The sequence below is a fragment of the Hesperophylax consimilis genome, chromosome 19, assembly GCF_061612785.1.
Source record: "Hesperophylax consimilis isolate HC1 chromosome 19, BYU_Hcon_1.0, whole genome shotgun sequence".
NCBI lineage: Eukaryota > Metazoa > Arthropoda > Insecta > Trichoptera > Limnephilidae > Hesperophylax > Hesperophylax consimilis.
In genome coordinates, this window is record NC_142854.1 from 21,809,372 (window position 1) to 21,825,869 (window position 16,498).

The 16,498-nt window shown below is 35.2% G+C and overlaps 1 protein-coding gene across 2 annotated transcripts; it reads left to right on the forward strand.

Moving 5' to 3' along the window:
- Nucleotides 1-2,402: 2,402 nt before the first annotated feature.
- Nucleotides 2,403-6,176, forward strand: LOC149414988 (uncharacterized). Of its 2 annotated transcripts, XM_089643147.1 has the most exons (3): nucleotides 2,403-2,653; nucleotides 2,817-3,090; nucleotides 3,989-6,176. In XM_089643147.1, exons 2-3 carry the CDS (start codon nucleotides 2,825-2,827, stop codon nucleotides 4,524-4,526), a joined length of 804 nt encoding a protein of 267 aa, XP_089499273.1. In that variant the 5' UTR covers nucleotides 2,403-2,653; nucleotides 2,817-2,824; the 3' UTR covers nucleotides 4,527-6,176. The 2 variants fall into 2 exon arrangements, with proteins under 2 accessions (XP_089499273.1, XP_089499271.1); XM_089643145.1 differs by having other exon boundaries at nucleotides 2,403-3,090.
- The last annotated feature ends 10,322 nt before the right edge of the window (nucleotides 6,177-16,498 follow it).

The following is a 16,498-nucleotide window of genomic DNA, read 5'->3' on the forward strand; positions in this document are numbered from 1 at the left end:
ATCAAAATTTGATTTATTACCAAAGCTAGAAATTATTTTGATTTTTACACCATTTGTTAGTCCTAGAACACGGATTTACTTTAATTCGCTCGTTTGCACGAAAACAACCATTGTAACAATATGTCTTATATTGTTAGAAATAATTCTTTTACACTCTTCTAATTAGTCTCATTGGAAAGAACAGGAAATTTCCTATAGGATTTGCTTATTTGCATAGGAGATATAGTTAGATATTTACTGTATCTGGACCACAAATGGTGGAATCGCCCTCTATGTGTTCTTGGTGAAAATTTACCTTTCTCATATCATTTTTATTCTGCTTTTGAAGGGAATACTCTGACCCATCAAAAACACGGATGCATTTCACCGAAAGGTAAGCCGGGCACCCAATCTTCTTTGACGGTTGCATCAGAAATCGTCTTTTTACTGATGACGGGTGGTCAGTCTGTAAAAATAACGCAAATATGTAACTTTCTACAAAATAATAGCTCATGCGGGCGCTTTCCATTCAGCATTTACAACCGGGAGGCCAGTATAGGAAGTAGATTTGACGTGTGATCTGGACCTTTTAATTAATTATTCTGAGGTCTATAAGCAGCAATACATACGTATATGTGATTGTAGGCCTATAGGGCTATCAGGGGTAGGCCTAGGCCCTAGGTTAGCTAGGTCAAGGTTGGCACAGCATATAGGCTATAGGGCTATATAGAGCAGAGATAGAAACAGAGATAGAACAGGTGAAGCATAGGTACGTATTACACCTGCCATAAATGCACGGTAATGGCCTATATATAGGCTATTGCTTATCTTATATAGAGGACAACTAAATTAGCCCTACGTAAGCCCTAAGCTGGCAATACTTACCAAATCATCAGGATCTTTCTTCTTCTTAAAATAGTTTTCGCCTTGTGAACACTGAAGATGTTCTGACTTCTCGATGCAAAATGGTGAACCAAAGAAAGGTATAGGAACGATACCATTAAGGGATGAAAAGAAGATTTTCTCTCCTAAAAAAAGGAATACAAATTAGTTTATGTTGGCCAAAAGAGCAGGGCTAGACGCTGCACGCTCTGTGATTGTAGTAGGGTAGGGCTACATACCTTTTCTACCATAACTGGTTCTGGTTGAGAATGAAAACCCTGAAGCCTTCAAGTCAGTATTGAATGCAGCGTATTTCTCCTGGCTGTCGAAGTATCCAGAATAATACTTATTTTCGTCCGTAGGGTTGATTATGTCTTGTAAATGTTTACTAATAACGACCTCCATATTTCGTTTCTTTCAACTCAAAATCTCCCTCATACTTGAGAGATTTTCGAACGTCAAACCACAGTTAAACTTCAAGACTTCAAACAACGGCAAACTTCGTAGTTCCGAGCCGCTTTGAGCCTTCGTGTACACTCGGCAAACTTCGTAGTTCCGAGCCGCTTTGAGCCTTCGTGTTCACTCGGCAAACTTCGTAGCTCCGCCCCCAATCCTCCAGCAATGTGAGAACAGGCGCACCCTTGTTTTACATTATCTACGACGGTCGAAAATACGCATTTATCGAAACAGTAGATAATTTATCGTGCGCGATCCTCGCATGCGAGCAATTGTCTGCTGAAATGAAAATTGGGTCCCAGATAACAAAACACCAGATACATGTCGAAGCATGTAAGACGGGTGATGCGGGAGGCGGAGGAGGCGGGATGCGGGAGGGGCGGGAGTCGAGCGTAACATGAACACACACACTCTTAGTTGGGTGGGTACGTACACACCGATAGCGCGCTCGGTGAGCAGAATGAAATAGCAAGTGATTTTTAAAATACCTTTTGTTCAAATTTCTCAGCGCCCGTGTTTCCTCTTAAGGCCACTAGCGCAAGAAGTACTTGATCCAGCTGGATTTGAAAGATCTTTTACCAAATGTTTCGCCTAAATATGTATTCACAGCATCCAGCATTTTAGGTGATTTTGCACAAAAACGGCGCTATACAAATTATTCAAATATTATTATTATTGCACCAAAAGTTACAGTATTGGATTTAAAACTCTATTATTAGGTATATTATCAAAGAAATAAGAAATAAAGGCGAACCTTGATGCTAAATCACTATTTTGATTAATCTTTATAACGATTTGGTTAACATTATGAATACCAAAACATATGCTTTAGATAAATTGTAGGTTTTCCTATCGTTTCCCTTGAGTAGAATGCAAATAAAAAAAATTAATTAACAAATAAAAAATATAAACGTAAGCAAATAAAAAAAATATTTTTCCAATAGAAATGTATGAACGCATAAAGGAAACAACTTTAAAAAATAAATTATTATAGCTAAGATTATCTGTGGCAGTTTCACTTGATTAACTTAGGGCCGGTTTTATAAACGAAGTACCAAATTTCGGTTACGTAACGAACCGTTTTACTTTAACGGGCCGCTATCCGTTCGTTATCTTATTTTGCGTTCTATAAACATATTTGCATTACTAGCGGTCATCGGTTACATTTAGTCCGAAAGTTTTTTTACTGGCAATGTTTTTGGTAAATAATTGTCTGTGATACTATTTTCATCTATGGCATATCTTTGGATTTAGTCAGCTGTCAAGATCGTTGCCAATCGTTGTTAAGCTATAAGTTTAAATAACTTTATAAATCTTCAATATACATCAAAAATAAGTAAGTTTATATTTATAATACAGTGGATACGAATGCATATAGTGTTGATCAACATTATTTTGTAGTTTTATGTGCGCGTAAACTAACCTACGTATATTAAAAAGGTTGACATATTTTTACACTATCGTGATGTGGTTTTAATGAAATTATTGTAATTTTTCAGAAATAAACATGAATAAAAGAACGAAGAGCCGAAACTTCACCACAGAAGATCTCTACAGACTTCTGAATTTAATAGAAAAAACGCCGGCATTAACCTGCAAAAAAACAGACGCCGTCACAAATGCGTCAAAGGAAACAGCGTGGAGCGAAGTGGCCGAAAATTTTAACGCAGACAACGGGGGCATTCACAGGGATGTATCTCAATTGAAATTGAAGTGGGATAATTTAAAGAAGGCAGCAAAGAAGCGGGCAACCACAATAAACTCCAATAACAGGTGTGTATCATTTTTTGTATGATTTTCTTTGGATAATGTAAAATAATACCTTCTCTTCTTTCACGAATGCTAAATAAACAACAACTTAAATAGCTATATAATAAAAAAAACAGCTTAAATAGCTTTTCCCACCATTTGCATGGTCATTTTTATACAGAGAGTTTATTAGATCGTCCAAAAGAGCATGTTATGTTGTTTATATGTTTTAATTTATTTTATTTAAGTTTATTTAGGACACACACAGTTTTTTTTTAAATAATTGAACATGAAATAGAGAACATGATTTAAACCAGTTATGTTCCATATAATATTTATAGCAGCTAGAAGTTAATTCAAACATTCATACGCAGTGTGAGTGAAAAATTATTAAAAAGAGAATACTAAACAATACAGTAAAAAGGTAGAATCATATTGAGTCGAAGGACGTACGCATCACTAGGCCTAACAATATCTGGACAGCTTAGCAACCATACATTTTATATGAATATATAGGTAGAATCATATTGAGTCGACGTACGTACGCATCACTAGGCCTATAATATATCTGGACAGTTTAGCAACCATACATTTTATATGAAAATATTTGTTTTAGAATCACACTGACCATACGCATGGCAACGTATGGCCAGTGTGATTCTAAAACAAATATTTTCATATAAAATGTATGGTTGCTAAGCTGTCCAGATATTGTTAGGCCTAGTGATGCGTACGTACGTCGACTCAATATGATTCTACCTTAATAGTTTTAACTTAGGTACAAAGTAAGGTTAATTTGATTTTAAACGATTTAAGGGTAGGTATAGTGGAAGTGTCAATATCGCTTGAGGCATTGTAAGATTTGCAGATACACCCGAACAAGGAGTTTCATGTTATTTACATGTTTTAATTTATTTTCTAGAGCTACTGGCGGAGGGGAAAGGCCGGCAATCATCCCAGATCCAATACTGGATAAAATAATTTCCATCATTAAATTGATCAATTGTGTTGGCCCTCGGAGTGTCTTCGATGATGACGCCGGCCAAGTGGTATTAGAATTTTCAGAAGACCGTGGACTTGTATTAGATGCAGAGGTTGAATCCGACGCACAACAGGAAACAACACAAGTACAAAGTATGCAGGTAGATGAAGGTCCTCAGACATCAGTTGATGAAACACAAACACCAAGAGTAGCGGTGGCAGCAGTTGTTGGAGGTAATAAGTGGGATTGTTGGAATCCTACAATTCTGAAGACTCCGGTTAACGCCAAATTAAAGCAGAGCAAGAAGAAAAATTTACTGGATCAAGTGATGACCTCCAAAATAAGGAAAAATAACGCCATTGCTCTGTACTACGAAGAAAAATTGAAGAAATTAAAGAAGATACCAACCATCCCACTTGAGCAAGTGCTGTCACCCCCTGTTGCTTGTGATGTTATTTCTGATCTCGAGGATCTTTGAGGCCCTTCAACTATTTGATTTTTAGTCTTTTATCGTTTCCTGTCCAATGCTACGTCTATTCCAACACGAGTCGATGATCTTCTGAAAATTCTATCTTCTACAATTGTATCTTACTTTAGCGTTTTATCGGCACGCACATTGTAGAACACTTTCTTTTAAAATATATGTTGATTAAGATTTATTTTCTTCGCTTGTATACTTTGTATTTGAAAATAAAAAGTAAGTTTATTGAAGATGAATTATTTTATTATATACAATTAGATTACCCGGAAGAGAGGGATTTAAAGTGAGTATTGAATGTAACATTCAAATTTGAACTATTTTTAAGGCTAAATTAATAGGGGTATATAAGGTAGAGAATTTTTCTTTTAATAAAACTATAGTCTGTCTGAAATAATATATTTCTTTATAAAAATATGAGCCATGCTGTAATTATATTATAGCATTAGAAGTAATGTGAAATATTGGATGAAGAACAGCATTTTACAATATATGTATTTAGAAGTAATGCGAAACATTGGATGAAAAATAGCATTTTATTTATTGTTGTTATACCAACGAAACTCCTAGTAGCTAGTAGTACACAATACACACAGATGCACTATTAAAGCAGACTCCCAAAATAAGTATTAATGAAGTTATATAGTTCATTATCAATAGTCATATCCTCATCAACAATATTGGCAGGATCTTGTTGGTCCGGTGGTTGGGGTGCTTCCATGGGATATTGTGCAGTACTGCAGTAGCCACGACGACACCCTCAACGCGGTGTAGGGAAAGCCTTATTGGTAAGAATAACACAGGGAACCTACGTTTCCACACACCAAAGCAACGCTCGATACTATTTCGGGTTCTTATTTGGGACTCATTATACAATCGTTCCACTTCTGTCAAAGGATTGCTCAGTGGTTTCCTTAAATACTTGGTTCGTGGATAACCGCTGTCACCTACCAAGGTCTTGTCGCCAAATTCACCTTGTTCAAATCTGGCTTTAAGAGAGGAGTTATTGAATATACTTGAATCATGAGCAGAACCTGGCCATCTTGCTACTACATTCCTAAGCACAAGTTTTGCATCACACACAGCTTGCACATTCAAAGAAAAATATCCTTTGCGGTTACGATAAGTTTCCGCTTGGTCTCCTCCGGGTGACTGGATCCTGACATGGGTGCAGTCAATGGCACCGATGACCTTTGGGAATCTTGCTATCCTGTACAAGTCTTCAACTCCGTCACTATTCATGTTTATGTATACGTTTCTCATGGAGGCTATTAATTGCGTCACTCTCCATACAACAATGCACGCCGTCGACTTGGAGACTCCTGTAAAATCGCCGGCTGCTTGAAGCATTGATCCCAGAGCGTAGAATCGTAGTGTTAATAATAACTGCTGGGCTGGCGTAACTGGCTGATTTCGATATGTCGCCGGCATTAATTGAGCTCCAATTATATTTAAAATTTGAGCAACGGTCCTCTTTGACAAACGAAATCTCATTTTGAAATCTATATCTGCGAAATAATTAAAATAGTCCAGTCTATGCATAAAAACACGCGGTTGTCTGCGTCTTGCAACTTCGTCTTCACTGCTGCTCGATGAACTATCTTCGAGAATTATCAATCGCCCATCTTCACTTTCACTGCTCGATGAGGAATCCATTGCACAAACACAAATTATATAGTATCTAATATTATTTCAAAAATAGTGCACGGTTCCAAACAAGTGAGCGCCGGGAACAACTACTGATAACAGAACTGTCAAAAAACGTCAGCATATGAACAGCAAACGGATCGTTATCCATTTAACTGCCCGAAATCAGTCGGTAAAGCGTTAACCGCTACTTAACCGACCGGTAGCCTGGCGAATGTTTATAAAACGGCGAAATCAAGCAGTAGACCAAATATTTGTTAAAAATGGTATCAAGCGTGACTAACGGATGGTTATAAATGGTTATAAAACCGGCCCTTATTTGCTGTCTTATAAAATTATTTACAAAATAAATGAAAACCAGTTTTGCGCTTGAAATTGAACGTTTCTAGACTCCGTTTGTCAAGCAATTTTAATGCCTATTACCAAAAATTTAAGGGTTACCAAGAATATGCACATGTTTGTCTTGTCGCTTCCTCTTAACCGTGTTCTTCATATTTCCCATAATATTTTTCTAAATCTTACTTCGACATGTTCTCGAATTCACTGCCAATATTTAAAAGGAGCATCACGTCAATGATATAATAAGCTGTTCAATGCGCGTACATATACACACACACACTCACACATACACATAACCCAATACACTATACACGTACGTAACTGGTAAGTACTAAATATGCATACCTATACACTATACATGTCGGTGGTGTTATCAACCTATTTGTTTTTTCTAAAGCGATAATCTATTTATATAAAGAAGGGTGTATGTGGAATTTTTATACAAATCTACAGTTCTAATCCGAAATTTGATGAAATCATGACTTTCGAAACAAGAGAAAGGTAACTGTCTAAATTAGATTTTGAAAACTCCGTGTTTAGCCCGGGCAACGCCGGAGACTTCTGTTAGCATATTTATATTTAGAAGAGTGTCTGTGACAGGCGAGAGGTGTGGATTTGATTTTATACAAATCTACACTTTTAATCCGAGATTGATGAAATTTTGCACACATGACCTCCAAAACAAGAGAAATGTAACTGTCCTAATTATATTTTGAAAAACTCCGTGTTTAGCCCGGGCAACGCCGGGGACTTCTGTTAGCATATTTAAATTAAGAAGAGTGTCTGTGACAGGCGATTTATACAAATGTACAGATTCAATCAGCGATTGAATAGATAAAATTTTGCACACTTTTCTTTCAAGTCAAGTGGAAGGTCACTGTCTGTATGAGAAAAACCACCCCACTCCTTCTTCCACCTGTTCAAAGTTTGCAAACTTGACGTTTAAAATAAGAGGAAAAACTTTTTAAACTCGGCTAACGCCGGGGATTTCAACGAATATATTTGTATGAAGAAGAGTGTCTGTGGCGGGCGAAAACTCAACGATTAAAATTTATGAAGTTAACAGTTTTATGGGAAGAAGTTTAGATACCTTTTCTGCATTGAATATTGTCGTAATTCAGTGATTGAAAATGACCAAAAAACTGGTAAAAACATTGAAAAAGTACAACTTTGTTTCTCTTGTCGACCAATGTATCACAAACTATTCCAAACTGTAAAATGTGTATTTTTCGATAATTTAACAAACTTTTTTCATGTGATTGACATTTTCGATCAAGTGAGCCAGATACTGGAGTCGGGCCATGAACAGAAGAGTATGTATGAGATGATGCATGAATGCGCATGAGGCAACGAGTGTTTGTCAAGACCGACTTGTTTGGCGGTCCGTCTTCTGTGTCTCTGGAATGGTTTTATACTATAAACACAATCCATAAAATGTCTTCCAACGATATTCTGCTAAACCTCTAGTCTTCGCAACACTACCTAGTGTATTAAAGTTTGTGAGCTTGTCTGCCTAATTAACATTTAAATACATATTATATAGTGTCCAAGGGATCTCCAGGATATACCGTACCTTGACGATTCACAGAAGTCACAGAAGGAGTCACAGAAAGAGATCAGTTTATAAATACAGAATAAAGGACTGAAGGGACTGGCACCTTCATACTAAGCTGATATCTGCGCGAGGGACAATCGTACTGCTAAGGTCGGCCAAGTCTGGCCTTTGGACACACTAGTTAAACCCCACGTATACATTTTGCAGTTTGGGACACATTAGCACAAACTTGTAATTGGCATTAAAATTTTTAGAAGCCATTCAAAAACAAATTTCTTTAATAGCAGGTATAAAATACGTGTTGTGAAGCAATCTCAAAGCTTTATTACCTACTAGTTATGGCTGTAGAAAATGTACAAATACATAATATTAATAATGGAATGGGGGCCTCAGCACGGGTTGAGCACCCAGTGAGGCTCACATAACCAAATCATACTTTATAAAAAAGTTATTCTATTATATAAATAAAAAAATAATAATATTTTTAAATAAAAGCCTTTGGTTCTCAATGTTACAACTTTATTTAAATAAGAAACAAAACGAAACCATGTTATATATTTTCAAATGCTTATTTATTTACAGGGGTAAAACTTCCTCTTGTAAGTTTTATTAATTTGGAAAAGAAATATTACGCACAACGCACGAGTAAAGAGAAATGGCGGGCGGCAGAGGCATTCCATTATAAGTGAAGCGTATAAAATAGAACAGATGTTTGAAACAGATATATCAAACAGACTTTCGTACTTAATATTTGTTCTTAGGAACTCTCCATCTTGCGAGTATTGCACGTCTTGCGAGTCTTGCTTGTCTTGCATATACATATCGTGGGCAGGGGATATCTATAGGCATCTCGCTTACTCGCTTACATAAGAAGAGTGTTCCCCTAGTCTTTGAATATTAGGGAAACACTCTTCTTATGTAGGTGTGTAAGCGAGAAATGATTTGACACTGAATTTAGAACTAAAAGTCTCAGTACTCTTTCTCGCTTACTCTCTCACATAAGAAGAGTATTTCTCTAATCCAAATACTAGCACAACGAAGACGAGGTACCTATACTAAGCCGACTATTTTGTTTGAATTTATATATTTTTTAATCTTATTAGGATCTACATATATGTATCCGCGTGTGTATGCATGATTGCCATCAATTGATAGAATTCATTTTCATCGACAACGAGTATCTCTGCCGAGTTGCAGCTCGATCGGCTGTCGGGAAATGCGTTAATTTCCACTTCCAAGATTTGCATTATTCATTCACGATAACAAAAGTCAAATTCGAATATAAATTTACAAAACACCATTTTCAAACATTTTGAAATGTTTGTATTTCTTTAAAAATACATAATAAAATAGTATGATGGCCTCTTAACATTTCCCGAATTGGGGAGTTGGGACTCTTGAGCGGCATTCGTAATCACAGCAAATATGTACGTATATAAATACATATATTTTTTTTAATTGGAGAAATGTTATAAATGGTATTGATTATGCTGAGACTTTCTCTCCTGTAGTATGACATACTACAGGAGAGAAAGTCTTATTATTTGCTTTATTTGTGCAACTTAATCTAGATACTGCCCACTTAGATATGAAAACTACGTTTATTCATCGAGAATTGGAAGAAACCATATAATATACAGATGCCAAATTGTTTTGAGTGTTGTAATGATGAAAAATTAAAGTTCTTAAGCATAAAGCTATATATGAGTTGTATAGCGCCCTTAGTGGCAGTCCTCCAACCGCAATTGTGCTTTTTTTAGTATTTTCAAGGGAAATGAGGCAACATCCCTTTGAAATTATTTTTAAAATCAATCAATCAACATTTTAACTTAAATAAAAATAAACTTAATAACCAGTTATTAGAACTTATGTGTGATTAGAGTGCAGTGTTTTAAAAGTGAATATTGGACATTCGAAACGAACGTCGATCGGTAAAGGCACCCCAGATTTTTCAACGGAATTCTCGGAAACTCTGAAGGCCCTGGCAAGTTTTTTGCTAAGCCCAGGGTAATTTATTATATATCACCTGTTCCTATATACTTCATTTTACTTAACTTAACTTCACTTTATTTTTGTAATATTTATATTTTTTGTAATACCTGCATCAACTGTAAAGCGCCCCTGAGGTGATATCTCACAAAAGCGGCGCTATGCAAATTATCCAATAAATAATGGTCTCAAACAATCCTCAAGGGCAGGCCATAAGAAAGTAGATAATTTAATGTTAGTTAATGGTTATAAAATCTAAATATTGTAACTTTGTGTGTCGATGATTTTTCTTATTTTCTCTAATGATAAAAAGGAGAAAGAATTGTTAAAGGGAACTTTTATTAGTCAATTCAAAATCAAAGATTTAGAGCAAATTAAACAATGTCTTGGTATAAAAGTGAATACTGATAAAGAGAATTAAGTCGTTATTCGAGTCAAGATAACTATATCGATCAGTTTTTGTATAAATTTAATATAACTGGGTGAAAGACAGTTAATACACCCATTTAGGAAAAATTAAGCAATGTCATGTTATAAAAGTGAATACTGATTAAGAGAATAAAGTCGTTACTTTGAGTCAAGATAACTATATTGATTAGTTGTTGTATAAATTCAATGCCTGTAATACTGTTGATACACCCATGCCATAGGGCAAATTAAACAATGTCTTGGTATACAAGTGAATACTGATTAAGTCGTTATTTGAGTCAAGTTAACTATTTTGATCAGTTGTTGAATAAATTTAATATGACTGAGTGTAAGACTGTTAATACACCCGTCAAGCAATGCCATGTTATAAAAGTGAATACTGATAAAGAGAATAAAGTCGTTATTTGAGTCAAGATAACTATATTGATTAGTTGTTGTATAAATTTAATATCACTGAGTGAAAGACAGTTGATACACCCATGAAGGCTAAACTAAATATTAAAGTCAAGATGTAAAAGGTAAAAATCCATATCTTAACTGTCATAATAATGAACTGGTTATATGCTAAAAGAATTCATATAATAATGTGTACAATTTCTGTATTTTGAAAGTAGGGGTGTTCAAATGCTCAAAATACCATGTCTTTAGTTACTTGTCTCTAACGGTGTCTAGTCAAGCACGTTGTTTCATTCAGAACCTTATTAATGTCATATAATTAACATAATATACTATCAAAAACAATAAAAATGCAGAAACGAAATATTATATTATTTTTCGCCAGCATGCAGAGCCACAAATTAGACATTTGAAAGGTTTTTCTACAGCGTGTGTGAGAAAATGCAGAACTACCCTAGGATCATGAGGATGGTATATTTCCACCGTGCGTGAGTAAATGCTTGGCCAAATGACTTTTAGTAAGATATGCAGAACCGCAAATAATACACGAAAAAGGTCTCTCTCCAGTATGTTTGAGAAGATGCGTTTTTAAACTACTTTTCTGAGAAAATACACAACTGCACTGTGCGCACGAAAATGGTTTTTCCCTGGTGTGCGTGAGAATATGCCTCTCCATATGACTTTTATGCTTAAACGTAGAACTGCACTGATCACAGGGAAATCGTGTTACTCCGCCGTGTGTGAGAATATGTCTATTTAAGGAGCTCTTTATGATAAATGTAGAATTGCACTCATCACATGCAAAGGGTTTTTCTCGAGTGTGCGTGAGAAAATGCCTATTTAAATGACTCCCACGATTAAAGGCAGCACTGCACAGGCTACAGACGAATTTTCTTTCGTTGTTGTGTTTGGGGATTGAACGCTTGTCGAAATCTTTTTTATTTGTGATATCCTTGCGTTTATTTTTTTCCAACGCGCCAGACGTTTTAAAGCGATTCGTTATGTCTTCTTCGGCCTCTTCCATCATAGGGTGAGAATCTGTAAAATGAATAAATCATACTTTTTAATGCAGCCAACTTTGTGGTTATATATTAAAAATAAATTAAATAATTTTAGATTTATGTTTTGACATTTTCACGGCCAAAAGAATTCTAGTGATTTATTTTCGGGTATAATGCTAACTTTACATAAGAAACAATGAGTGAACATTATAAAGTGTCAAAGTGGGGGTGGAGGCGTGACCAGGGATTAGTGAAGAATGGCAGGGGCTTCTAAGTTATTTAATTAATTAATGTATCCTATATCTGAATACATCTTTGTAATTGTATGTAACTATTTGTGTATATTTAAGGGTTTTTCTGGAATTTTGGGGCCCCAGACCAAAGGTGGCTGCCAAATTAAACAGTGGGGGGCGCACTTGCGATTTGTTCTTTGATGTTCTGTCTTTTTTTATGTAATACAGATGATAAACTTTACTTTCAGAACTACGGTTATGCATTGGAACTGCAGAATATTGTTAGAACTATTGCCATCAGAGCTTCCTTTAGCAAAGGTCATACGGCATCTCAATTGAAAACTTTTGGGAAGACGTTGACAAAATATTCATAAACCTAAAATTAATAAATAATGACGTACGTCTTCAATACTTCAAGATTATTATACTTAAAACTAAAAGGCAGCTGACTGATCTAATATATGTTTACGTCGACTATATAATCAGATAGGGTGTGCTGAAGTAGATATTTTCATAGATAATTTTTACGGATTCAGAAAAAATGTTGTTTTTGCTAAAAAAAATACCTTGCGCTAATTTTATTATGTATTACCTGCGTCTCTGTTTGTGTTTCTTTTTTTTTGTAGTATTTGTCAATTGAGTTAGTTTTCACAAAATGTTTTAATTTTTTTATGTTTATTAAGATGTTTGAAAATTAATGTATCCTATGTCTGAGAAAAAAATTGTAATTGTTATATCTATTTGAGAAAAACCGAGTAAAAATAAATAAATAAGTTTTTACGTATACCTGCGCGTCGACCAATATCATTTGAATACTCCGATCTTTCATTTTTTGCGTTAGGATAAGATATTTCTACTTTCGTGTACAGTTCACCATATTCTGCATCAGCGCTAGTTTCTTCCAGTTCTGGCGGTTAACACTTGGCGGGAGAATCGACCATTGTATATAAACAATTATACTTTATCCTAGAACGCAAACGAGACAGAATATTTATAACATATTACAAATATAATATATTGACAATTGGGCATTTTCTGAGTGGGCGGTTGTCCTATCCTAAATCTGAGTGAAAACCTTTTAAAGACTACGGTAAGAACCATAACTTCAATAATTCTACTGGCTTCACAGATGAAAATACCTACTAAATGACCTAAAGAAGCCGGGATATTTTCAAGATGGTCTCAAATATTCCAGCACTGATGCACTAAGAACTTCGTAAATTTTAAAATAAATAAAAATAACTCCACAAATTTCCGTCTAATTATTACTTAAATTTTCTGCTTTTTTCCAGGGACATATTGAAGGAACTTCACTTTTCAGCAGCTTTTGTATCAATGGTAAATACCATGGCTCCACCTGAAAATAATGTATAGACTACTTCCAGACTAGTATGGTTAAAAATAACACATAACTGTCAACAAAAATATTGTCTATTACGTATTATAATCATTTATAACAAATATTTTTAACGGGGAAAGAAAGCGAAACAAAATATTGACAGATGCATTTCCAGTAACAATTATAGTTTGCATTCTTCGTTAAATGTTTCGACAAACTTGTCGAATTCCGCTGCACGCTTAATTAAAAAAAAAATTATAAATAGTACATGGTTTCAACTTAATTACTACAAGAAATAACCATTTATGTGGTGGAAGATAGTAAAAAATGCAATTTAGTTCCATTTTTTATCAATCAAAGTTAAGTTTTAAGGTTATGAAATACGCATACATTATTAAAATAACCCAAACTAACACCCTATAAACGTATTTTGTGCTTGTGCGACTTAATAAACCCCCGACTTAAATAGTTGTGTCCATTAGATTGAGAAGTTGAAATTAAGTGTTGTTTTTTTAAAGAGTCTTTGCATGCAGGGAATTCGACAAGTTTGCCAACGTTCTTTGCATTTTCTAAGTAATATTATACTTTTCCTTTAAATTCACGATTCAATACCGAGAAAATTAAAAATATATTAGGTATATTAAATGACTTTGTCCCTAAAATTAGATTACAGACGACAAGTAATTGTCGTCACCCAATTCAAACGTTTGATTAATCTACTATTTCTTCTTCAAATCCTCTATTGGAAACATATCTCCATCCTTATTATTGCACATTGGAACACAACAACAAGTTGACGGCATTATTAGTAACATTGATAAAAACTTTAAATTGTGCCAAATGGCGTAGAAAAAGAATGATATTTGACAGTTCTGACAAGTTAATGGGACTGTCTTTCAAATGCGACACCTAGCGACAAAAATCGTGCGAAAACATCCCATAGCTCATGCGTCGATAAAGCTGCTGCCACACGCAAAGCTCACATCAAAAGTTAATGTACAGCGCATCATCTTTTCTACCGACACACGACGCTATCAAATATTTCTTCATATGGTAGGAGAGGGGGTCAGTTGAATTCGAGAGCGGCCGAGGAACATAATTTCATCTGTCAAAGTGACAACTTTACTAAGGGAACACGGAACTTAGTTGGTAGCTCCGTAATTAAAATGACCCCCTCTCCTTTTTACGGCGGAGAGGGGGACGCATAACTTTTTAAATATCGCTTCGGGAGCGGATACGTAAAATAAATTCGGTTAGCGAAGTTCAGAACCACACTTATAGCGCGTTATCTTTTTACGTGTGTCGGGTCTGTATGGGATTGTATGGCGAGCGCTATTGTGCTTTATATTATCTGTTGATGTGAGCTTTGCGTGTGGCAGCACCATAAATGTAACAGACATTACATTACCTACTTATTTATCAATCAATCAATATTACCGTAATCTTATAAAATTAAATCGACCAACCTTTTTGAACGTAACGAAATGATGTCCATAGATGTACAACTCATGTGAGGTCATAAACAAGACACCGTGAGGTCCACCGATCATAGTCATAGAAAAATATTTATGTAGACGAGAGAATTAATCGTCAAAATAACCAAAGGTTCTTGATTATCTGTGGTTAGTAAAAAATCCAGTTGCTTTGTGCATGCTTTGTGACATTGTCGCGGCTAAAGTTATTCTGTAGTTAATGACTGAAAACTCTTTAATGTGATAAAGGTGAGTTCGATTAAACACTAATACAGTAATCATTACTTTCGTAAGGTTTGAAAAAGTGTGTTTTTTGCTTTCATGTTTGACAGGTCTGCGTCTTGCGTTTATCGTATTTTATATTCAAAGGTATGAAAATAGTAATCTTAGTTGACTTCTCAACTGTTTCGCTTACTCGGCAATTATGTAAGAATGACAAATTGAAGTTGAAAGATCGTGTAATCATATGTATTTTCGTATAATAATAATATACCAATGTCTAGGAAGAATTATTTCCAACTTCCGCGATGTTAATCCCTCGTACTTGAAACAAAAAGAACAAATCACTTAAGAATACCAACCATTTTTAATGTGAATACTGCAAATGAGTCACAACTGCTCCAAACCGTCTGGAGCCAGTGATAGTATTGCATCCTCAATTGGGATACGTCGGGAGGCGAAAGAGATGGGAAAAAGGAAGGTGGGAATGTACCTGGTTATTCATATCTTGTCACCGAATACAGCTAAAGCTTTTTCAAGCAATGTTACAATTCTGAATGTTGGTCTTACACCAGGGCGATACTGAGAGTAACATCCACTCTAGAACGTTCCGCAAATATACCCTATAATAGTTTTAATCAATAAATTGTGAAATAACACAAATTAATCGAATAAAATTTACTTGAGCACGTCGGGAATTAAGCTCGCCACCTGCAGATTACTAGTCGGGTCGAGACCCCTTGACCACTGTTCTTATTTTAAATTATTATTGCAATAACTCGTAAAATTCATTTATATTGTTTAAATTATTTTCGATGTCTATAATAATTTAACATTCGTTTTCCAGGAAGTTTGCCAGAAATTAAAATGAATTTTCAAGGATAACAGCTGATAGCTATCACAGTTGTTCCATGGACCTACCCAGCCCAGATGATGTCACCATCAAGATCGAGTCAGAGAATCAAGATGGAGACAGTTTAATAACCTCTACACAATATATAGAAATAGAAGTACCAAATATTAAAACGGAATGCCTGGAATGTTTTGAAGAACACCACATGACAGATTGTAAGAACCAAAAAATCAACCCTTAAAGCAAATTTGTAATTTTAAAAACTAAAAAAAAAATATCGTTATGATCTACACATAACTCACCCATCTTTTGAGAAAGGGCTACTGCGATTCTCTCGGCACGTCAATTTTATTGCTATTTTGATATTCCAGGTAATATTAATAGAGAGACTGTTGCCATAAAGGCAGAACCAGGATCCCGAGACGAAGAAGTGACTTGTACTGATATCGACATTCACCTCACGGACGTTAAAAGGGAATGCTTAGAGTACTCTGAAAGAA